Raw genomic sequence first — 24335 nt, forward strand, 5'->3', positions numbered from 1 at the left:
TTATGTGTGTGACTCAGTCTAAATTGTTATCTGCTCTGTGTAGCTGATTTGTATGCCGTCGAGGTTTGTGTCAGGCGCGATAAGAGAGCATGGTATGCCGAGATTTAGCTCCCACTGGAAATAATATACATGTTTACATCGCTCGCAGTGCCCAAGCCACCATTTCCTCTCAAGGTCCGATCACTTTGGATGACCCGAACTCTTGCCAGACTTGCATCGTCCATTCGGACTTTTCAACACAGGCAGGTGAAAGTTCACTACCCTGGTAGTTCAAGGTCAGATCTCGCCTCAAGAAAGAACTGAATGCTCGCCCAAGCTACACCGACCCCTCGATGGCTTTGGTACTTTTAGCGATTGCTGAGTGACAGGATGAATCAAATTGTGTGGGACTGTGGGTTGTGTGTATCTATCCGGTACCTACATAGGTCAGCTCAATTTCGCGACATCTGTTGTGGGATGAAAATGAAATTGCGCCTCCTTCGTACAACAGTAAATCTTGATCCCACAGGGCGTTTTAATGAGGTGTCATTGGATACTGAAACGGAAAAAAATGCACCCGGTGATACGCTATATGCCCCTCGGGTCATCCTAGCTGATATAATTTCACTGTCATAGCGGTTTTTCAACAATTACTTTTGATTAGCATGCCAGAGCGATAAAAACGCATTGGATGTGTTGAGCCTAACCCGCGCCCTCTGGGGGGGGGGGGGGGGGGTGAACCAAGGCTGCGGAGTCGATCGATTTCCGGGTAACTCCGACTCCGACTTCGAAAATCGACTCCAGCTCAGACTCCTGACGTTTCTCTCCAAAATCCATATGATAATAAAGTTCACAGAAGAGATGTTTTTATTTTCTCTGAAACGATTCTTTGTCCGATTCTAATGTGTGTGTGTAGGGGGGGGGAAGGGGGGTATGTATCTTTTTGTCGCATGGCGTTGCTGAATAAACAATAAGCCTTGCATTGCAAATGTGCTTTATAAATAACACGCAAAATTAAAAGCAGGTTCTGGCGAAAGCGCCGTCTTCTGCTCTTTTGCTGAAATCGCTCGTCCAAAACAGAAATACGTTTTTTTCGACGATATCTGATTTCGAAAGGTGAAAGTGCGTAGGATCGTAAAGGTAAGGTGCATGGCATGACGTTGGGCCACGAAGCGTAACTCCGGGAGTCGGTAAGATTTTGACGACTCCGACTCCGCGCATTACTGTCGACTCCGACCGACTCTGATAGCTCCGAACACGCTGGCGATAGAGAGCTGAAACTTGGCATACCTGACCTACGTCTGTCAAGACAGCCTCAGATTCAGATTCACTTTCAGAATCACATTCGGACCCCCTTAGATTTTCATAAAAACTGGTCCATAGGTACAGTTTTGGACGCTGATTCCAATGGTGAAGTCTGTTTTTCGCCACATATTATACTTTGGCCCCTAGAGGCATTCAAAGTTTTTTTGGGGCGAAGGGGGACCCCCTTAGATTTTCATAAAAACTGGTCCATGTGTACAGTTTTGGACGCTGATTCTAACGGTGAAGTCTGTTTTTCGCCACATATTATACTAGAGGCATTCAAAGTTTTTTTGGGGGAAGGGGGACCCCCTTAGATTTTCATGAAAACTGGTCCATGTGTACAGTTTTGGACGCTGATTCCAATGATGAAGTCTGTTTTTCGCCACATATTATACTTTGGCCCCTAGAGGCATTCAAAGTTTTTTGGGGCGGAGGGGGACCCCCTTAGATTTTCATAAAAACTGGTCCATGTGTACAGTTTTGGACGCTGATTCCAACGGTGAAGTCTTTTTTTCGCCACATATTATACTTTGGCCCCTAGAGGCGTTCAAAGTTTTTTTGGGGAAGGGGGACCCCCTTAGATTTTCATAAAAACTGGTCCATGTGTACAGTTTTGGACACTGATTTCCATGGTGAAGTCTGTTTTTTCGCCACATATTATACTTTGGCCCCTAGAGGCATTCAAAGTTTTTTGGGGCGAAGGGGGACCCCCTTAGATTTTCATAAAAACTGGTCCATGTGTACAGTTTTGGACGCTGATTCCAACGGTGAAGTCTTTTTTTCGCCACATATTATACTTTGGCCCCTAGAGGCGTTCAAAGTTTTTTTTGGGGAAGGGGGACCCCCTTAGATTTTCATAAAAACTGGTCCATGTGTACAGTTTTGGACGCTGATTCCAATGGTGAAGTCTGTTTTTCGCCACATATTATACTTTTGCCCCTAGAGGCATTCAAAGTTTTTTTGGGGCGAAGGGGGACCCCTTATATTTTCATAAAAACTGGTCCATGTGTACAGTTTTGGACGCTGATTCCAACGGTGAAGTCTGTTTTTCGCCACATATTATACTTTAGCCCCTAGAGGCATTCAAAGTTTGTTTTGGGGAAGGGGGACCAGTGGCGTATCCAGGATCTTGAAAAGGGGGAGGCCAAACCTGCTCAAGGGGCCCCATCCTTACCTTAGGGGCCCCAGTAGTGACGCACTTAACCCACGCCCAGGTGCGGTTCTGTGTCACTTTTACCATGTGAGGGAGCCTTTTTAAGCACACTCGGCAATCTAAAAAAGAAAAGAAAAACATGAAAAAGCCATCGACATCGATAGCTCTGTATGAAGTGTAGGTACATACAATTTATTTCAGCAGTAGGCATACAGTTTTTTTCTTTGGTCGGTGCCGGGGCCACTAAAGATTATCAAAAACAAAATGTTTTGTCAATTTTTTACGATTGTAACATTTTTCAAAGGGCAGATGTCAATCTCTTAGTGTCTTGCGCTGGTTGAGGGCTGATACCCTTAACTTTAGGAGGGTTCGACTCGGGTTGAGCTCTGATCTAGACTCTGATGGCTCTAAGTCGCCCACATTGGCCTCATTCCGGCATCTGAAGGCTCATTCTGGCTTCGGAAAGCCCAACACCGGCAACAGAGTGAACCACGCTGGCCTGCGGGCCCCATAATGGCCTCAGTAGACCCATGCTATGGCTGACCTCATACCCCCCCCCCCGCCGGCTCTTCGGAGTCTTTGAGTCAGTCTGAGGACCCTATACCGCTCTCGAACGCACGCCGGTCCCTAGAACCCCATGATGCCCCCTGAGGGTCCCACGCCGGCCTTTATAAGGGCCACTCCTACCTCAAGGGGCCCAAACATGCATAAGATCTGAAAAGTGGTTGCCGAGGCCCTAGAGGTGGCCTCTAATGGCCCGACGCCAGCCTATGAAGGCCCGCGCTGGCTTCTGAGGGCCCAGCACCAGTCTCTGAAGTCTGAAGTCAGATGACAGATGGCCCCACGCTGGCCGCAGATGGTTCACGCTGGTCACAGAGTGCCCAACACTGGCCTAAAGGGGCTCCACATTGTCTTCGGAGGGCCCCAAGCTAGTCTCGGTGGCCAATGGGCCTCAATCTGACCTAAGAAAGCCCCATGTCGCTGGGCTACCCCACGCTGGACATAGACGGCCCCATGCTGGACATAGAGGGCAAACACTGGCCTTACAAGGCCTCACACTGGCCTTAGAAGGCCCCACATTGGCCTTAGAAGACACCACAATGGCCTTAGAGGGCCCACGCTGGCCTTAGAGGGCTGAGCGCTGGCTCCTTAAGGCTCTACACCAGCCTCAAAGGATCCCACGCTCAAGTACATGTAAGCTTCTTTATGGCCGCCAAAGCGACCTCTGAGGGCCCACGCTAGCCTCTGGGGGCTCGGCCTTGGCCTCTGAGGGCCTATGAGCGCCATCAAATGGCATTTTAAGATAGTTTGACGCAGTTTGACTTAAGTTATGCTTAGGCCAGTACTTTGGATGAGGCCCTGAAGATATCGTTTCTCTTGGGACACTCAAGCAGGCACGTAGTACGTACCCAGGATCTCGCCCAGGAGGGGGCCGCCTGCTCTCAAAGGAGCCCACGGGTCACCCGGATGCCGCTGTCAACCCAGGCAGGGGCGTTTCCAGAACCTTTCGATGAGGGGATTGGGCACAGTGGGTCCGGTCCCCCCTTGCAGACGGGCCTCTCTGTCCGTCTGTCTGCCTGTCTGTCTAAGTCCTGAGAAAATGTGCAAAATTGGCAGGTAAAAATATCATTTCTTGCTTGAGAAGTATGCATAAAATGCTCGGTATTTTATGAGGAAGTGAAGCGAGCGAGCGCCTCAGAGTCACCTATGTTAGTCCCTCAGAGGTGTCGGTAAAAGGCTATCAGATGCGCTGGTGTGGGGTCCTCACAGGCGCCGTTGTGAGGGCCTTGGGGCTTAGAGACACTGGTGGGGGCCATCACTTAGGCGTGTGTGGGGCCCGGAAAGTTACTGGTGGCCCTTCATAGGCCGGCAAGGGACCCTCAGAGGTCGGTAAGAGGCCCTCAGAGTCGCTGGTAAGTGACCGTCAGATGCGCTGCATAGGGCCCTCGGAGGCGCCGGTGTGGGGGCTCTCAGAGCCGCCGAAGTAGGCCCTTAAAAGGCACTGGTGAGTGGTGTGGGGCCCTTAGAGGTGGCAGTGGAGGCCCTCGCAGGCGCCGTTGTGAGGGCCCTCAGAAACACCGGTGTGGGCCGTGGGGCCATAGCAAACGGGTATGAGGCCCTTACAGCTGATCTCTCATTAGCCTTCAAGGACCCTCAGAGGCCGGCAAGGTCCCTCAGAACCTGGCGTGAGGCCCCTCTGGAGATAAGTGTGGCTACAGAAAAGCCCATGGGGTGTTCTCACAAGCCCTGTGGTCTCCTTTCCAGTTGAAGCGTTGCCAGCGCGGGCCCTCTGCCGCCAATTGGCACCGCAGGTCCTCTCGGGCCCGAGGGGACCCTAAACCTTATAACGGACACGTGCCCCCTCGCCCCTGGCCATACCATTGAATCCAAGTGATCACGGGCCGTTCAGGTAATCAGGGGCCTCTCAGATGACCAGGGGCCTTTCAATTGACCAGGGCCTTTCAATTGACCAGGGGTCTTTCAATTGACCAGGGGACCCTCTGATAACCAGGGGACGGTTATACCAGGGGCTTCACGGGTAACTAAGGGCCTTAATGTGACTGCACGGGCCCTTCATATAACCAGGTACTCCTGGGGTAAACATGGGCCCTTCAGGTGACCAGGGTTTCTTCAGACCACTGGCCAGGGGTCACCCAGGGGATCAGGGGTCCTCAGGTAGCTAGGGGCCCTTTAGATAGCTAGGGGCCCCTCAGGTAACCAGGGACCCCTCAGATAACCAGGGGTCCCTCATATAACAAGAGGCCCCACTGGTAACCAGGGGCTTCTCAGAAAATCAGGGGCTCTCAGGCAATCACGAGCCCCTTAGGTAATCAGGGGCCCCTCAGGTAAGCAGGGGCACCTCAGGAAACCAGGGGCCCCTCAGGTAACCATGGGCCCCTCAGATAACAAGGGCCACTCAGGTTACCAGGGCCCCCGTAGCCAGGGGCCCCTCAGGTAACCAGGAGTCCTTCAGATAACCAGGGTCCCCTCAGATAACCAGGGGCCCCTCAGATAACCATGGGCCCCTCAGATAACCAGGGGCGACTCAGGTAACCAGGGACCCCTCAGCTAATCAGGGACCCCTCAGGTGACCAGGGGGACCCTCAGGTAACCAGGGCGCCCCTCAGGGCCCCCATGGCCCCCCTTGGGTACGTCACTGCACTCAAGTGACCCAAAGGGCCCACTTGCATGTTTGATGCCAAAGGGGGAGGCCATGGCCTCTTGGCCTCCCCCCTGGATACGCCACTGAGGGGGACCCCCTTAGATTTTCATAAAAACTGGTCCATGTGTACAGTTTTGGACGCTGATTCCAATGGTGAAGTCTGTTTTTCGCCACATATTATACTTTGGCCCCTAGAGGCATTCAAAGTTTTTTGGGGCGAAGGGGGACCCCCTTAGATTTTCATAAAAACTGGTCCATGGGTACAGTTTTGGACGCTGATTCCCATGGTGAAGGCGTATATATCTTTCCCGAGCGAAAAAAACAAACATTCCAGTTTTTTGGCGCTTTTGTTTCAATTGTGGTGGTTCTGTTCGAAGGCCTATACAGATGGTGTTTGCGCAAAATTTCTAACGGAAAATCACCGACTATTTAGTGTCGACAGCTGCATATTAACTTTTTGAACACGCCTTCATCACTGCTTGTTTATTGGCTGTCTGTGGTATTGGGCTGTGTGGCTGTAGGTATATACCGTGTGTTGCTGGGTGATTGTGATAATATTTTGATGATTAACCTTTTCATTCAGCGGTAGAGACCCACAAGTTGACTCCATTATAAATATTGTCTCTTTATCATGAAACAGACTCAGAAACCTTGGCATGAATGCTCTCAGGCTCTCAAGAGAATGTTGAAATTCAGGTCTCAAAAGATTAAAATTACAATAATGAAATGTTTCACCTACCTTCCAAGCCATAAACACTCATACTGGTACTGGATGGAACTTAAAATAAAAAACAGGGGTGGATAATTAGGGGTTTGAAGCACCCCCTGGGATTTTCCACCAATGAAGTACCTACCTGTATGCTGCAGAGACCAGGGCCCTGTTTCACCGTTGATAGCAGCACGCTACTATCAAATTGCGCGAGCTGACGTAATGTGATGAGGTCACACTAATGACGTTTCGTGTAATCCGTGAGCTGCGTTTGGAACAGAGTTGCTGTTTCGTTGAATGCGATGTGTTTGATCGCACGGCCGTGAAGCTGTTGGCAGCAATATTTGATGACATCACACAGATTGACGGTGTCATGGTTTGCTGATGTTTCCATGGAAACCCAATTTGACACGTGTGATAGCAGCGTGCTGCTATCACCGGTGAAACAGGGCCCAGAATAGCATGGTCTGTGTTGCACATATTGATGCTGAAGCTATACCTACCTACCTATCAAATGTCTTTCAGATAACCTACCGAGTGTTCACATTCATCACAAATGCAGTCATTCTCCGGTATATTACATCTGATGTCCTGGGCATCATCAATGTCAGGTATGCACCCTTTACTTTTTTCCTATCATGCATCAGTGATGCATCCAATGTCTGAGTTCCTAAGTAGAACATATGCTATTTTCTCACCAGAACTGTAGTGTGTACTCCATAAGAAAAATGCTAATTTTTCGTATGTTTCTAGTTGAACAGAGTTTGCTCTTATTTTCTAGTTATTGTATAAAATGAAGTAATATACGGTTATCTTCATAAGCATGTACCGAATTACCTGTTCCTTTTGACTGACATTCAGTTCTTTATTTAAGTGTAGTTTTAAAGTAGGTAAATCAATTCTGTTCAAAGTTCTGAAGCCCTAGTCTGCTTCCCAGGCTGGCTCTACTCTACTCGACTGACACCTTTGTCAGTGTGGAGGCTTTCCGTCGGGCGGCGCTGGGCGTGACAGAGAGCAGCACGTGGCGCCAGGCCATCAACTTGGTGTGGCTCAGGTACATCGTTCCGGTCCGGACATCAGTTTAACTCGAAATGGTCACAGCTGTTGGGAGAAGCTGCATATCGGCAGTTCCCAGCAAGAACATCCCAAGTGTTAAATTTTCGAAACTGTGATTTTCATACCATTCGACTCAGCTCGACGAGCTGAGTCGAATGGTATAGAAATCTCAATTTCAAAAATTTGACACTTAGGATGTGCTTGCTGGGAACTGTCGATATAGGTACCTACTTCAAAAACAGGTGTTGTTGTGGAATGTGGACTGTGGAGGCAGTCAATGGGTAGCAGCTAATCGGCACAGTTCTGTTGAGTAGTAGTGGTTTTAAATGGTCATTGCCTCGATAAATGACGTTTATTTCTTCAGATGTGGGGATCGTCATAGGCACATAAGTATGTAATGTTTTATTGCCAGTGAATTGAGTGTATTATAAAAGAGCAGTGTTGTAATTGCCTCTGACTGACGCCCCGCTCCCCTGTTAGCGTGCCCGTGTCAGCGGCGGTGTCGGCGGCGCTGGCCGGCCTCTGGCTGCACGCGCTCAGCCAGCCGGCGCCCGAGGTGACCTCAGAGTACCGTCTGGGCGTGTGGGTCACCGCGGCCATGGTTGTACTGGAGACGGCCGCCCAGCCGCTGGTCATCCTGGCGCAGGCCATGCTCTTTGTCAAATTGAAGGTGAATGACGGCGGTGGGGTGACGCAGAGGAGAGGAACAGGGTGTCAGGGGAAAATATTTGAGGCGCGTCGGTTCCCCGATGACTCTGCTCGACTGCTATATGCTCGATGACTCTGCTATATCAGTGAAATTATATCCGAAGCTCAAATCGCCTGCTGCGACAGTCGTTTGCGGATCGTCGATCGTTCACACCGCGTTAATGTACTGTATTCTCCCTACCTTGCTGGCATATGTGGATTATCTCTGACTCTCTTATCGTCTTCTCGCCCCTCCCCATCTCCTCTCACCACTCTCTCACCCACCCGCTCTCCCTCTCTCCCAAGGTGGTAGCCGACATGGTCACTCTGTGCAGTCGGGTGGCGCTCAAAGCCTGGCTGATCGCCCTGTACCCGTCCCACGCCATCTGGGCCTACTGTGTGGGCCACGCGGTCAGCTCCGCTCTCCTCGTGGTCATCTATTACGGCACCCTGCTCTGGCACGTCCGCTCACCGGATAACTGTCTACCGGTGAAGTCGGCGAGCGAGCTGGGACCCAGACTGGTGCCGGGACAGGTGAGGCCAGTGAACTACATATTTGTAAAGGGGCGGGGTTTCAAATGTAGTCAAGCGTTTTCGCGGTCATAGTGGTTTCTTTTGGCCAAGTCGTCGCATTCTTCGTTTCATTTAGCTAGAACTTTAGGTCTAAGGCCTCTTAGACTGCAGTCAAACGGTATTAAGACCTACCTGTGTTACAGACAGCTCACGGCAGCGCTGGTTCGAGTATCCTCAGAAATAGAGCCAAAGTTGTGCTGCCACGTTTTCCCAGCAACCGCGTCTGCCTCTAACATTTCCTGTCGCGACGGTGGCGATGTGACCCGTGCTGCCATCTCTCTTCACTGATCAGTAATACCTCTCCACAAGTAAGCACACACTCCTCTGATATTAGCCAATTATACTCGTAGCTACTCTTCATCTCCGCTATAAGTCCTTACTGCCAGTCGTTGTGATCTTCATCTTGGTGTCTTTTTTTGTCATTCGGTTTGTTTTGTTGCCCAGCTTCTATCCTTCTGGCCATCTCTCCCCTTCTCGCCAGTCACTGGAAGGGGACAGTTTGGCACCTCTCCTCCAGCTGGTGCCTGACAGCTCCCTCCCCCTCCAGCCGGTGTCTGCGGTGGCGGGCCGGGTGCTACACGACCTACTCCGCGCTATGAGTCTGACCCTACCCCCTCTTCCTCCAGCCGGTGTCTGCCGCGGGGGGCCGGGTTCTGCACGACCTGCTGCGCGCCATGAGCCTGCTCTGTCTGGTTGCCGTCACGTTCGGCTGGAGCTACTCCCACCTGCTGCTGCGGCTGTACGGAGGCGCCCTGCTGACCGCCGGTCCGGCCGTCAGTCTGCTGCGCGCCCAGTGCGCCTACGTGCTCCTACTGGCGGTGAACGGAGTGCTGGAGTGCTACACGTTCGCAGTGATGCGCCAGGAACAGATCAATGGGTAAGTGCCGTGGAGGGTTTATGGAAGGCAGTCGGGAAATGGTCGGGGCTTAGTAAGGAGTGAGGTAAATTAGTCGGTAGAGGCTGAGCGGATTAGGAAATGACGTTCTCATGTTGGTTTTTGTTGTTAGACTGCCTTTTGCGGCTAAAGGCGAAGTGGAAAGGCTGGCCAGTCGTGTCGATAAAGTGAAGCTAGGAACGTTACTATCGGGCGCTTTGACAGGTGTTGTGGCGTTTTCCGGTGTTTCAGGTATAACCGGAAGATGGTGCTGCTATCTGTGATATTCGTCATCTCGACAGGGATCTTTACTAGGCTATTCGGCGGGGTTGGATTGATCCTCGCCAACTGCGTCAATATGCTGACCAGGATATACGTTTGGTGAGTTTTTGTGTTTTTGAATAGATTTGATTTGTCCTAATTGGTCTAATTATTTACATCATTATCCAATCTGTCATGGATAGTCAATATCACGCTTTATTCGCCGATCTCGATATACTTGGATCTCGTTACTTCACCCGTCCATCGACTGATACGAATGTCTGCTGTCCCCAATAGTGTCCTGTACCCCTCTCAATTCTCATCCCGTGCCCTCCCCGTATGCTGCTGGTTCCCGATACAGTGTCCCGTGCCACTCTCAACCATCATGTCTTCGTCCCATTTTCTGCTGCTGCTGCCCGCTCGCCCCGTCCAGTGTGTTGCTGGCGCTTGATGCAGTGTCCCGTACCCCTTTCACCCTGTCCCCACCCCGTGTGTCGCTGATGCCCGATACAGTGTCCCGTACCTCTCTCGTATGTATGTATTGTATGTATTACCTTCATGGACAATCCACGCGGGGCGTGGCGATTACAGTCCGATTACTCTCACCCTGTCCCCGCCCCGTGTGTCGCCAGTTACCGGTTCGTGGCCGGTCTGCCGCTGGAGCCGGCGGTGTCCGTGCCGCCGCTGCTCGGTCTCCGCCCGCCGCCCGCCGTGGCTGCCGCGCTGGTGACCGCCGGCCTGCTGGCAGCCGGCTCCGAGAGCTGGCTGTATAGTCTCTCTTGAAAGTATCGCGTCCTGGGCTGCGGCGGCTCAGCGAACTATTCCATTCAGTTTGAGGACCCCAGTAGGGAGGTCATGGCCTGTATCATAAAAAGTACGCTGTAACACGATTTCACGCCAGCGGTAGAAGGAAAATTGCTATATGACGCAGGCCCCAGCGGCTGACAACTGGGTCAAAACAGGCGGAGGCCGGCCAAAGGTCATGCTCGTATCGCTCTCCCTTGACCCCGTCCACCGCCCCAGGCGGATACCGGTGCCTCTTGGGCTCACCAGCCGGACGCTCATTGGTGTGCCTTTCTGGGCGCCAATCACTCAGTGTGCGTGACGCGTAAAATCACAACGAAGCGAAGTTCCGCCATAACCCCAGTGGCGGATCCAGGGGAGGGCAAATAGGGCAATTGCCCTCCACAAAGGACATCATTTTTAACATTACGTCTATGGCAGTGCATGAAAAGAGACAATAAATTGTGATGGTTTGCCCCTCCCAAAACTTTGGGTTGGATCCGCCTATACATAACCCTTACTGTAATGAGGCCTTCTGAATGACGTAAACAGGTCATGCGGGGTGTGGGGGGGGGGGGGAGGAAGCCTGGCATCAAATAAGTTTTTAAAAAGAACATGGCTGAACAGCATTATTTTTTCTTTTTTGTCGCCGTTCGTTAACCGGCTCATTAAAAAGAGAGAACTTCAAATATAAGACTAAATGGCTAGACAGCGAATTGGCGAACTGGCTAGAGAGATAATTCTTGTTTTTGAATCCGCTTACGAGTGCATGTGCAAGCACGGATGCATTCTGTTAGCGGGTGCAACAGATGATTTTTTAGGTATATGCGCACGAGTTTCCGGATTTTACCCCCCCCCCCCCCAAAAAAAAAATGTGACAGTCGTGCCGATGACGAGTCAAATTGCTAACTTTGCAATGAAACAAATCTCAACAAATCCTCTGCGAGTAGGGTGGCCTCCGTTGACCACATGCTTAGCTACCATCACAAGTAACCGGATGGCGACTGCCACCCCCCCCCCCCCCATCCCTCCGCAGTCCGCAACCACTTCCCTCGGCCCGCTGCGCCGGCTGCCTCCGCGTGTCAGGCTTCGGTCAGTGCTACCAGCGCGGCGGCTCTCAAACCTTTCCGCTCAACCGCGGCTGGGACAGGTGGCGCCTTCCTTCGGAGTCGCGATACTTTCAAGAGAGACTATACCCCAGCTCCGCCGCCGCCCATGTGGCTGTGGGCGCGCTCTGTGGGGCCGCCGTGGTGGCCGCGGCAGTGTACAGCGAGCCCCGCCTCCTCCAGGCGGTCAAGGAGCGGGTCGGGGATAAACTGAAGCGCAGCTAGCGGGGAGTGCTACTCACATGGTCACGCAGGGAATAGGGGTTGTTTTGTTGTGATATTTATGTGCATTTTGGGTTGAATATACACCGTGCCTGTCAGTAGAGTGGATCTATTAATTTTAAGACTGGTGCGACTGCAGGGGGCGTTGAGGCTATCGGCCATTTGAGAGCTGGACAGTGCTTGAAAGCAACTTCCTACCGATGAATTTTGGCATTCAGATCCTAATTATAGCCATTTGTGATGAACGATGGCGATGCAGGGGACGGCAGGGGAGGTGAAGGGATGGCACCTCCCTGGAGCTTATGGTAATCGCGGAAGCCCATTACCGTTTACCACCACTGCATAGCCAAAGTGGTAAGACCGGAGAGACGCGATCAGGCCGGATTGCCAGTTGTCGATTCCTCTATCGTTGTAGAGGTCGCTTGCAAAGTGAGATGACTGCTTTTCGTAGAGGGCGGTAAAATCGTGGCCGGTTAGCGTCTGGTGGGGCTTGTAGGCTAATGATGGGCACGACCGGGTGCTGTATGCTATGTGTGGTGACAGCGGCGTTCCTGAGCGTAGGGTGTATCTCTTGCTCTGAAGTCCAGAAGTCCTTATCGTTCTTGTGCATTCACTTTGTCAGTGCCTGATGTCAGTGTCAGTGTTTGTCAGTGTTTCATTCTGTAGCAGACATGCAGTCATATTTGGTTAAATAGAACCTTGCAGTCTGAGGCAGTCTTTTCATTACAGTACCTCATTACAGCGTCTCATTCATTACAGTTCAATATTTAGAAATGCAAGACATTACACATTAGGGCCGATCGGGCATAGAAATACAAAACAACAGTATACGCTCGCTGGCTATTATTCTGAGACTCAGCATTGAACCTGCCATCACTACAATACAGGAGGCGACAGGTGTAGAGGTGATGTCATACTCATTTATCAAGTTCTGCTGACTTGACCCACAAGTTGACTCCATTATAAATATTGTCTCTTTATCATGAAACAGACTCAGAAACCTTGGCATGAATGCTCTCAGGCTCTCAAGAGAATGTTGAAACTCAGGTCTCAAAAGATTAAAATTACAATAATGAAATGTTTCACCTACCTGACCTTCCATTGCCATAAACACTCATACTGGTACTGGATGGAACTTAAAATAAAACAGGGGTGGATAATTAGGGGTTTGTAGCACCCCCTGGGATTTTCAGAATTCTCTACCGCTGAATAAAAAGGTTAATCATCAAAATATTATCACAATCACCCAGCAACACACGGTATATACCTACAGCCACACAGCCCAATACCACAGACAGCCAATAAACAAGCAGTGATGGAGGCGTGTTCAAAAAGTTAATATGCAGCTGTCGACACTAAATAGTCGGTGATTTTCCGTTAGAAATTTTGCGCAAACACCATCTGTATGGGCCTTCTAACAGAACCACCACAATTGAAACAAAAGCGCCAAAAAACTGGAATGTTTGTTTTTTTCGCTCGGGAAAGATATATACGCGCTCGGTGAAGTCTGTTTTTCGCCACATATTATACTTTGGCCCCTAGGGCATTCAGATTCACTTTCAGAATCACATTCGGACCCCCTTAGATTTTCATAAAAACTGGTCCATGGGTACAGTTTTGGACGCTGATTCCAATGGTGAAGTCTGTTTTTCGCCACATATTATACTTTGGCCCCTAGAGGCATTCAAAGTTTTTTTTGGGGCGAAGGGGGACCCCCTTAGATTTTCATAAAAACTGGTCCATGTGTACAGTTTTGGACGCTGATTCCAATGGTGATGTCTGTTTTTCGCCAAATATTTTACTTTGGCCCCTAGAGACATTCAAAGTTTTTTGGGGCGAGGGGGACCCCCTTAGATTTTCATAAAAACTGGTCCATGTGTACAGTTTTGGACGCTGATTCCAACGGTGAAGTCTGTTTTTCGCCACATATTATACTTTGGCCCCTAGAGGCATTCAAAGTTTTTTGGGGTAAGGGGGACCCCCTTGGATTTTCATAAAAACTGGTCCATTGGTACAGTTTTGGACGCTGATTCCAATGGTGAAGTCTGTTTTTCGCCACATATTATACTTTGGCCCCTAGAGGCATTCAAATTTTTTTTTGGGCGAAGGGGGACCCCCTTAGATTTTCATAAAAACTGGTCCATGGGTACAGTTTTGGACGCTGATTCCAATGGTGAAGTCTGTTTTTTGCCACATATTACACTTTGGCCCCTAGAGACATTCAAAGTTTTTTTGTGGCGAAGGGGGACACCCTTAGATTTTCATGGCCTCTAGGGGCCAAAGTATAATATGTGGCGAAAAACAGACTTCACCATTGGAATCAGCGTCCAAAATTGTACACATGGACCAGTTTTTATGAAAATCTAAGGGGGTCCGAATGTGATTCTGAAAGTGAATCTGAATGCCCTAGGGGCCAAAGTATAAAATGTGGCGAAAAACAGACTTCCCATGGGAATCAGCGTCCAAAACTGTACACATGGACCAGTTTTTATGAAAATCTAAGGGGGTCCCCCTTCCCCCAAAAAAATTTTGAATGCCTCTAGGGGCCAAAGTATAATATGTGGCGAAAAACAGACTTCATCATTGGAATCAGCGTCCAAAACTGTACACATGGACCAGTTTTCATGAAAATCTAAGGGGGTCCCCCTTCCCCCAAAAAAACTTTGAATGCCTCTAGGGGCCAAAGTATAATATGTGGCGAAAAACAGACTTCACCGTTGGAATCAGCGTCCAAAACTGTACACATGGACCAGTTTTTATGAAAATCTAAGGGGGTCCCCCTTCGCCCCAAAAAAACTTTGAATGCCTCTAGGGGCCAAAGTATAATATGTGGCGAAAAACAGACTTCACCATTGGAATCAGCGTCCAAAACTGTACCCATGGACCAGTTTTTATGAAAATCTAAGGGAGTCCCCCTCCGCCCAAAAAACTTTGAATGCCTCTAGGGGCCAAAGTATAATATGTGGCGAAAAACAGACTTCACCATTGGAATCAGCGTCCAAAACTGTACACATGGACCAGTTTTTATGAAAATCTAAGGGGGTCCCCCTTCCCCCAAAAAAAACTTTGAATGCCTCTAGGGGCCAAAGTATAATATGTGGCGAAAAACAGACTTCACCGTTGGAATTAGCGTCCAAAACTGTACACATGGACCAGTTTTTATGAAAATCTAAGGGGGTCCCCCTTCGCCCCAAAAAAAACTTCGAATGTCTCTAGGGGCCAAAGTATAATATGTGGCGTAAAACAGACTTCACCATTGGAATCAGCGTCCAAAACTGTACCCATGGACCAGTTTTTATGAAAATCTAAGGGGGTCCCCCTCCGCCCCAAAAAAACTTTGAATGCCTCTAGGGGCCAAAGTATAATATGTGGCGAAAAACAGACTTCACCATTGGAATCAGCGTCCAAAACTGTACCCATGGACCAGTCTTTATGAAAATCTAAGGGGGTCCCCCTCCGCCCCAAAAAACTTTGAATGCCTCTAGGGGCCAAAGTATAATATGTGGCGAAAAACAGACCTCACCATTGGAATCAGCGTCCAAAACTGTACACATGAACCAGTTTTTATGAAAATCAAGGGGGTCCCCCTTCCCCAAAAAAACTTTGAATGCCTCTAGGGGCCAAAGTATAAAATGTGGCGAAAAACAGACTTCACCGTTGGAATCAGCGTCCAAAACTGTACACATGGACCAGTTTTTATGAAAATCTAAGGGGGTCCCCCTTCGCCAAAAAAAAACTTTGAATGTCTCTAGGGGCCAAAGTATAATATGTGGCGAAAAACAAACTTCACCATTGGAATCAGCGTCCAAAACTGTACCCATGGACCAGTTTTTATGAAAATCTAAGGGGATCCCCCTTCGCCCCAAAAAACTTTGAAAGCCTCTAGGGGCCAAAGTATAATATGTGGCGAAAAACAGACTTCACCATTGGAATCAGCGTCCAAAACTGTACACATGGACCAGTTTTTATGAAAATCCAAGGGGGTCCCCCTTCCCCCAAAAAACTTTGAATGCCTCTAGGGGCCAAAGTATAATATGTGGCGAAAAACAGACTTCACCGTTGGAATCAGCGTCCAAAACTGTACACATGGACCAGTTTTTATGAAAATCTAAGGGAAAATCTAATCCCTTCGCCCCAAAAAAACTTTGAATGCCTCTAGGGGCCAAAGTATAATATGTGGCGAAAAACAGACTTCACCATTGGAATCAGCGTCCAAAACTGTACACATGGACCAGTTTTTATGAAAATCTAAGGGGGTCCGAATGTGATTCTGAAAGTGAATCTGAATGCCCTAGGGGCCAAAGTATAATATGTGGTGAAAAACAGACTTCACCATGGGAATCAGCGTCCAAAACTGTACACATGGACCAGTTTTTATGAAAATCTAAGGGGGTCCCCCTTCCCCAAAAAAACTTTGAATGCCTCTAGGGGCCAAAGTATAATATGTGGCGAAAAACAGACTTCACCGTTGGAATCAGCGTCCAAAACTGTACACATGGACCAGTTTTTATGAAAATCTAAGGGGGTCCCCCTTCGCCAAAAAAAACTTTGAATGTCTCTAGGGGCCAAAGTATAATATGTGGCGAAAAACAAACTTCACCATTGGAATCAGCGTCCAAAACTGTACCCATGGACCAGTTTTTATGAAAATCTAAGGGGATCCCCCTTCGCCCCAAAAAACTTTGAAAGCCTCTAGGGGCCAAAGTATAATATGTGGCGAAAAACAGACTTCACCATTGGAATCAGCGTCCAAAACTGTACACATGGACCAGTTTTTATGAAAATCCAAGGGGGTCCCCCTTCCCCCAAAAAAACTTTGAATGCCTCTAGGGGCCAAAGTATAATATGTGGCGAAAAACAGACTTCACCGTTGGAATCAGCGTCCAAAACTGTAGGGTGAATAGGTCAAAAACGCCCCCATTAAGCGCGAAACCTTCTGACACTCAACCCAACACAGATTACTCAAACCTTTGGGCACCATCATGTAGCTCATTCTTTTTACTACGCTTTGAGACCAAGAAAAGACACCTGCGTGTGGTATTTAACCCCCCAAAAAGCTTTTCGCATACCCTTACAAAAGGGCGTTTTGCCCCACACCCTGGGTAATACGCCCACACCCATGTGCAAAGCGCCCCCACCCCATCCAGCAACAGAACATGATGAACATGGCAGAACTTGACGTCATTCTGACGTCATTTGTGGTCAACCTATCATAGCCTTTGGAATAAAATTTTGTTGCAATGTGTAAAATGGATGCCCGGAGCAGTCCTGAAAGTTTGGTGACGATATTTGCAGTGGTTTAGGATATATCAGCAAAAAAGGACAGGGAGAGGCCTTTTCGGCCCCCACCTACTGGGCGCTACCCTGCACTCTCACCACCGTGCAAAACGCCCCCCTTTCAGAAAACTGGGGGCGTCTTGCCCCATGCATCGAGGAGGCGTCTTTCCCCATCCACTCCATTTCCGGTCAACAAAGTATTGACAAAAAACGCGCCACTAACGCCGTAGCATAATAAATTCAACAGAATGACAATAAAACGCAGTTTTTAGTGATGTGCACAATAGCAAGTTTTGTGATATAAAGAGGGCATCAAAATGTTAAAAATCTTCTGTAAAAACAACAAAAACAACACCCAAAACCAACATCAGCACCTACCCACGCTGCTCCTCAAGACGCAGAACCGGAAATAGAGACCTACGTAAACAAGCAGCTGACTGTTCTGAAAGACAGGATAAAACACGTATCCGTCGATAAGAAATACGATTTTTTGAGGGGAGGCGTTTAACCCAGGGGTGCGTTTTCCCCACAATTACCCTACACATGGACCAGTTTTTATGAAAATCTAAGGGGGTCCCCCTTCGCCCCAAAAAAACTTTGAATGCCTCTAGGGGCCAAAGTATAATATGTGGCGAAAAACAAACTTCACCATTGGAATCAGCGTCCAAAACTGTACCTATGGACCAGTTTTTATGAAAATCTACGGGGGTCCGAATGTGATTCTGAAAGTGAATCTGAATCTGAGGCTGTCTTGACAGACGTTACCTGACCTTTGATTCAAGCCGGATCTTTTGACACCAACTGCATTTTTGGGTCAGGTCAGGTCACTGACCTATGACGTCATAAGTAAACCTCTGCACGGTCTTCAGATGTCGCAACTTCGCAACGCCCTCACTGCCAGAGGAGATGTCACAGGGAAATGAAACTTGCAGGATCTAGTATCCATTATGAGTGTCACAACTTGTTTGTCTCGGATTTTTCCTAAAGGTCATATGAGGTCAGGTCATTTTCGTGACCTCACCATCATAAGTCAATGGGGAAAAATGAAAACTGCTATTCTGGCGCCGGGAACGATCTCCAACTATCTCAAGTACACAGAATCGTGATTTGATGCACTCCTTGCGAGGTTAGATGCGTCACTTTTGCAATGTTTACCTTGTGTGACGTCATTTATGACGTCATCAAGGTCAAATTAGTTTTTCGTTAATAACTCCCGACCAAATTGAACTAGAGAGTCGGGAAAGCCACCAATGGACTCGGGAAGACCTGCCGAATCGGATGATATGCGACATGATCTATTTCGACCAACTTCGTGACCTGGGGGTGCTGAGCTGATCGTGACCTGAGGTCATTACCCTACATTGACCTGACCCAAACAAAAAGTATATCATTCGACGCGCCTGAGCGAGGCGAACACGATGCTGCCAAAGTCGCGGCTCTGCGGCCGTTTTTTGCGAAGTTATTCACCAAAACTGAACCGTACCTTGGGGCACTTGACCTGACCTCAGAGGTCACCGGTTGACCTAGGACCTTGAAATCGGGTACCAATCTCTGCGTCTCGTAACGGCGCACACGCTCGTTTTTTCCGCGACGCGCTAGCTCCACCAGGGGCGAAACGGGGAGGGGGGTCGTACCCCCCCCCCCCTCGGCCGGCGCGTATGTAGAAAACCAATAGGTCCGGCGAGGGTTAACCCTCGCCCGTACTGTATAGGGGGTCAAACGGTTCCCCTCGGTTTTTCGTGAATAACTCGCGTAAAAAGCGGCCGATCGCGACGAAATTTTCAGCACCATCGAGTTGATCAATTCTACACCTCCTCTGATAATTTCATAACCCTGACCACAATGACCTTTGACCTGTGACCATAGACCTCTGTATACATGTATACAGAGGTCTGTGCCTGTGACCTATTTCCCCAAGACCATGTTTGGCCAAAATCGCGATTCGGTGGATGTCGTTTCGCATTAGCCGCGCGTTTGCAGTCTTTTCGTGGTTTCAACCGTTCATACATGTTATATGATGTTGGTCCCGTGTATTAGGGTGGGTGTCAAGATCACCTAAAGGTCAGGTCAGGTCGTTCACCTTTGCTGACCTCGGTTTAATTTTTTTCTAGTTTTACGTGGTTCTAGACTTTTTTTTGAGCTGAATTCGAATTTAGCAACCATTTGAACATTTACGAAGTAGTTTTAGTTCCTTCGTAACATGTTACGTTACGTAGCTGTCCGAGGCGGTTGACACCTATTGCGAATACCCGGCAGGACCCTTTTTGGTTGACCTGACCTGACCTAGCCCGACCTGGTCTAAATGCTTGAAGACATTATCTGTGATAAAACTGACATGGTATTCGTGATCAGCACCTCGAAAGAGCCCTTAGCAACCACACTGCGACGTTCTAACTTCTAACAGGTCCCGATTGTCCCGACTTTTGGGTCATTGTCCTGACCTGGAAGGTCAACCGTCACAACCTATGACCTAGGACCTTAAAATTTGGTTTCATCGGCTTCCTCTCGTCACGGGCAACAGTAGCACGCTCGTTTTTCCACGAAGCTATAGCTTGATCAGGGGCGAAACGGCAAGGCGGGGGGGGGGGGGGGTCAACGGACCCCCCCCCCCCTTATACGTTCGCGGCTGGCAAAACACCAATACGGGCGAGGGTTAAAATGTTAGTTTATCATTGGACTTTTTCCCCGACACTGTAGGGCTCTATTAGTTTCGGAGTTTTGCGCCGATTTGTCGAAAAATGACACCCCACTGCCCACGGCTTATATCCCCGTCCTATCCCTCAGTCCTCCCCACCCAGTTTTCCATGTTATCCTCGGGGCCTACGTCCACCTCCCAGCAGTCAACGGATCTCTCCTCACTACCCCCTCCCACTCTCCGTTATTCTTCGGTCGCCGTTGAATCTCCTTCCATTGCCGGTATATTGCCATTGCCCATCCCCTAACCGGCGCGGCGGCGGCCCGTCCTCCCGTCCCGCTGTGCGGCCGCTGCCTGCCAGCCCGCCGCGCCGCGCGCTGCAGTCTGGCCCGGGGCGAGATGACGGCTGGCCCTGCGCTGTTGCTCCGCTCTGGACGGGGGGCGACGACCTATCTTGTGCCGAGGCGCGGCCGGTCGAGTGAGTTAGACAGTGGCGGGCAACAGTGCGAGAAGGAGACGAGTGGTGGAGTGCCTCAGAGCGCCTGTTGGCGGCAGCAGAGACGGGGCCGGGTGTATGAGACATGAGTGGAAGCAATGAGACGGTGACGGCTAGCGAAGTGCATGAATAGGCGGTTGGTGGAATGAGAGATGATGACGGCCTTGGCGAGATGAGAATGACAGTGGACCTATGAGACGGAGACGGCTGACCAGGTAGGTCATTCAGCTTGGTTAAATCCGATCTAATCCTAATTTCTAATTATCTAAAACTGAATAATTTATATTTTGAAAATATTCTCTCTTATCCTAGAATAGTTGTAATAGTGTAATAGTAATTTAATAGTCGTTTTAAACCCTCCTTGCAACTAACATCATTCGAAACAGTCTTTGAAATTGTCATCCTTTCTTTAGACGTCAAGCTTGATGCCGTCTTAAGGCCTGGCTACACTATGCGTTTTCTGCGTGCGTTTTTGCAGGTTTGCGTGTTTTGCGTAATATCGTTCTAGGAAAAAAGTTATAAACAATATAATTTTTACCTTGGTTATATACAAAAGCTAATATAACTCTTGTGTAACTAAAATTTAAGGTGAAAAACATCACAAAAACGTAATATCGTTCTTTTTTCTAGAATGATATCACGCAAAACACGCAAACACGCAAAAAATGCACGCAGAAAACGCATAGTGTAGCCAGGCCTTTATTCCATTTTTCTTTTTTATTGAAACCAATGGATGTGAAAACTGAAAGTGAAAAGCACTCCTTGGTTCGTTCGAGGCAATTCTCATGTTTGGCAATGAGTATAGCGGGATTTATAAAAATAAGATATTTTGTTATACGCTACGATCGTGATCAAATTTTCGCAAAACTTTTATCTCGACTACCGATTTTCTGCAACACGGTATTTGATAATATATGAAATATGAATACTGTGTGGGGTAGTTGGCAATAGTAAAAATCATTGCCCGATATGACATCACTGTGGCCCGTTTATGCTTTATTGCCTGAGGCGTAGCCGAGGTCAATAATTCTTGTTGAGGTCTTCTTCCGAGGGCTACAGTGGCGTCACAGAGGGCAATGACTTTTCTTGTTGCCTCTGCCGCATACATTCAAAATTCATTGTATTGTATAGGCCCACCTCAACTCGCTAATAAATATCGTTAAATATGTCGCCGCTCAGAAGAAAATTGACGGAAGGATCTAAACACACGCGGATTACTATCGCCTGTTGTCATGATGTCATTACCAAAAATACGTATCATTGAGAGAGAAATTAACCGTGGAAATTGCGGTCGATAGTCAACATTTTTACACACCCAGTTAACTAGCGAGCCATGTAATAATATGAGCATGCAGCATGTCGTAATCACCTTATTGCTTTATTAAAATCTAAACTCGTCAAACTTTACCGGCACTTTCAAGAGATCACGACAAGAGAAGTAAAGACGAGTTTGGTTGAACTTAAGCATAAGCGTAGGAACCATGCGTGCAGTGGGTGCAGTTGCACCCACAATAATTCTCCAGTGGGTGCAGACAATGTATTCTGCAGTCTGCACCCACAATAATCTGGGACAAAAAACATTTTCTCATCAACACTACTTCTCAGTTCTCATGCAGCACGACAAATGCAGGATATTTCGCCTACTATCCATCTTTCGAAGCATTTGCAACTGTGATTGATGGTCTTACCTACTGACTACTGTGCTCAAGTTAAAAAAAAGAAACGAAAGACATGTGACTGAACATATACCGACGACCCACTGTCAAAAGTTTTAGCGCGAATGTTCGAAAATGGCTAAGTTAGCCGCTTTTACTTTTTGCAGTAGTCAATTTACAGCTGCGTGAATTATCAACATACTTTTCGACATAGTACATCCTAAAGGTCGCAATGAGCCTCTGCTCGGGTGCCGCTCCCTAGCCCTACCCCTTCACCGGCCATGGCTGTCCTGCACCCATGCACCCACAATGTTCCAGCCGTTTCTACGCCCATGAACTTAAGTGACTTTCAAAAAAGGTTGGGTGCTTACATCTTGCATACATCAACAAATATGCATGCCTTCATCTTGCATATTTATCATCTTCTATTTATCTGCGCACTGTTAAACAAATTAAATGGAGATCAGAAGGCGCCCAGGTCGGGCCGGAGGCTGGTGGGCGGCGGCGGCACCGTCATCAGGTGGTCCCGGTACATCCACCCGGTCCAGATGCACAGCAGCCGGAACCCGATGGCCACCACTGCCTGCAGCCCGTTCAGCACGCCCAGACCGGCCACCACCACCACCGCGCTGAGGTCGACGATCACCAGCAGCAGCACGGCCAGCGAGTAGATGGCGTTCCACATCAGCCAGATGTTCAGCCGCACGCGCACCACACCGTCCCGAACACCCATCAGCAGCAGGGCCGACACCGCCCCGTCCACCAGGTTCAGCAGAAACGCCACGATGAAGACGGCGAGCGCACCGCCACCCCCGGCCACCACCATGTACTCGATGAAAGTGAAGAACGAGAACAACGACATGATCTGCGAACAAGGGATACTGGTATTGAGTGCTGTCACCCGAGTCCAGGGAGATCGGGAGATATGCACGTGGAGACCGGGCCACACTGGGGCCACACCATACGAGATAATCGCCGTTTTCACGACGGTCTATCCCGCGAGTGCACCTTATTTGACCAAATCTGCACCTAATCTCTTTTACAGCAAATATCTTCATTTTATGAATTTATTTCAGTGTTTTAATCGATAACGCTCTCTGATAATACAACAAAGCAGGCATATACCTAAGCAATGAGTGTAACCCTAGCTGATAGCTACTAAGAGACACACTGAACCTAATTTGACCAAATCTGCACCTGAGCTGCACCAAATGTGTACCAGATGGCCGTCGTGAAAACGGCTAATAGGTACTCAGGTACTCACATCACCGTCCGGTACTACTTCAGTAATACTCACTACCAACGCCTAGCAATACCTACTCTGGGTGATACTCCTACCATCGTTTACCTATTAATACACTAGCAATACTCCGGTAGTACCTACTCCGGTAATAGTCAAGACCAGCGTCCAGTATAGCTCCGATAATACTCCGGTAATAGTTACTACTAGCGTCCAGTAATACTCTGGTAATACTCCAGTAATAGTCACTATCAGCGTCCAGTAATACAATGGTAATACTCCAATAATACTCACTTCCGGCGCCCAGTAACACTCCGTAATATGCCAGTAATACTCTTTACCAGGGGACTAGACATTCTCTGGAAATGCTCCAGTAATATTCACTACCAGTGTTCAGTGATACTCTGGTAATCCTGCTACCAGCGTCCAGTAATAGCTCTACTAATACTCTGATGTTACTCCTACCAGCATCCAGTCATAGCTCTACTACTACTCTGATAATACTCACAACCAGCGTCCAGCAGAGGGAGATGAGGCCGATGTGGTAGCTGAAGCAGCCCAGCCAGGACGAGTCCGTGGTAGTGACAGGTCTGCCGACAGCCGACGCCGGCATGGGCTCCGGGTGCAGCATGGTGACGATGAAGGCGACGGTGGAGCCGACGGGACCCGAGACGGCTGCCTGACGGAGGTGGCCGGAGCCGCAGGAAGACACACTGAACCACCGCCGCACTATACCGCGCAAAACCAATGTATGTAGAGTCCGGCACTTCCCAGCAGTCTGGCTTTAGGCAGCCAGGCCCAGCTGATCAGGTGGTTAGCGCAGACGGCCGCTCTCAGGTAGTGTGACGGTGCGGCGCGCAGCTATATAGATAGTCGACGGACGGCGACCAGCAGCGGTCCGCCGCGTGCACGACTCGGTGGCTTATCTGAACTTGACTCAGCTAGTCAGCCGGGAGTCTGATAGCGTATCGCCTTATCATTGCCGTCAATGCCGCGCGTAAATGATTGATACATTCATGCAAGGGCTTGGGCACATGACTAGGTGCATATTAGCCGTTTTCACGACGGGCTATCCGGTGAATGCACCTGATTTGACCAAACCTGCACCTAATTTCTTTTACAGCAAACATCTTCATTTTATGAATTTATTTCAGTGTTTTA

The 24335-nt window shown here is 49.0% G+C and overlaps 2 protein-coding genes across 2 annotated transcripts; one reads left to right on the top strand and one right to left on the bottom strand.

Moving 5' to 3' along the window:
* The first annotated feature begins 6098 nt into the window (after positions 1-6098).
* Positions 6099-12581, top strand: LOC122366510 (protein RFT1 homolog). Its single transcript, XM_043338853.1, has 9 exons — positions 6099-6117; positions 6835-6920; positions 7247-7363; positions 7846-8035; positions 8359-8586; positions 9252-9502; positions 9752-9880; positions 10393-10529; positions 11738-12581. The coding sequence occupies exons 4-9, from the start codon at positions 7964-7966 to the stop codon at positions 11872-11874; spliced, it is 954 nt and encodes a 317-aa protein (XP_043194788.1). The 5' UTR covers positions 6099-6117; positions 6835-6920; positions 7247-7363; positions 7846-7963; the 3' UTR covers positions 11875-12581.
* Positions 12582-21598: 9017 nt separating this feature from the next.
* On the bottom strand, positions 21599-24130 carry LOC122366498. The gene is made up of 2 exons (XM_043338823.1): positions 23683-24130; positions 21599-22799 (listed from the first exon to the last, which is right to left on the bottom strand). The coding sequence occupies exons 1-2, from the start codon at positions 23803-23805 to the stop codon at positions 22398-22400; spliced, it is 525 nt and encodes a 174-aa protein (XP_043194758.1). The 5' UTR covers positions 23806-24130; the 3' UTR covers positions 21599-22397.
* Between the last annotated feature and the right edge of the window lie 205 nt (positions 24131-24335).

Source organism: Amphibalanus amphitrite, unplaced genomic scaffold (assembly GCF_019059575.1).
Source record: "Amphibalanus amphitrite isolate SeventyFive unplaced genomic scaffold, NRLGWU_Aamphi_draft 000812F_arrow, whole genome shotgun sequence".
In the NCBI taxonomy this organism is placed as follows: Eukaryota; Metazoa; Arthropoda; class Thecostraca; order Balanomorpha; family Balanidae; genus Amphibalanus; species Amphibalanus amphitrite.

Excerpts from the sequence above, each read along its gene's own strand:
- LOC122366510 (XM_043338853.1), top strand. The coding sequence starts at position 7,964 with ATGGTTGTACTGGAGACGGCCGCCCAGCCGCTGGTCATCCTGGCGCAG. Across the intron at positions 8,587-9,251 it reads CCAGACTGGTGCCGGGACAG|CCGGTGTCTGCCGCGGGGGG; the intron begins GTGAGGCCAGTG and ends CTCTTCCTCCAG. Across the intron at positions 9,503-9,751 it reads CGCCAGGAACAGATCAATGG|GTATAACCGGAAGATGGTGC; the intron begins GTAAGTGCCGTG and ends CCGGTGTTTCAG.
- LOC122366498 (XM_043338823.1), bottom strand. The coding sequence starts at position 23,805 with ATGCTGCACCCGGAGCCCATGCCGGCGTCGGCTGTCGGCAGACCTGTC. Across the intron at positions 22,800-23,682 it reads CCCTCTGCTGGACGCTGGTT|ATCATGTCGTTGTTCTCGTT; the intron begins GTGAGTATTATC and ends CCTTGTTCGCAG.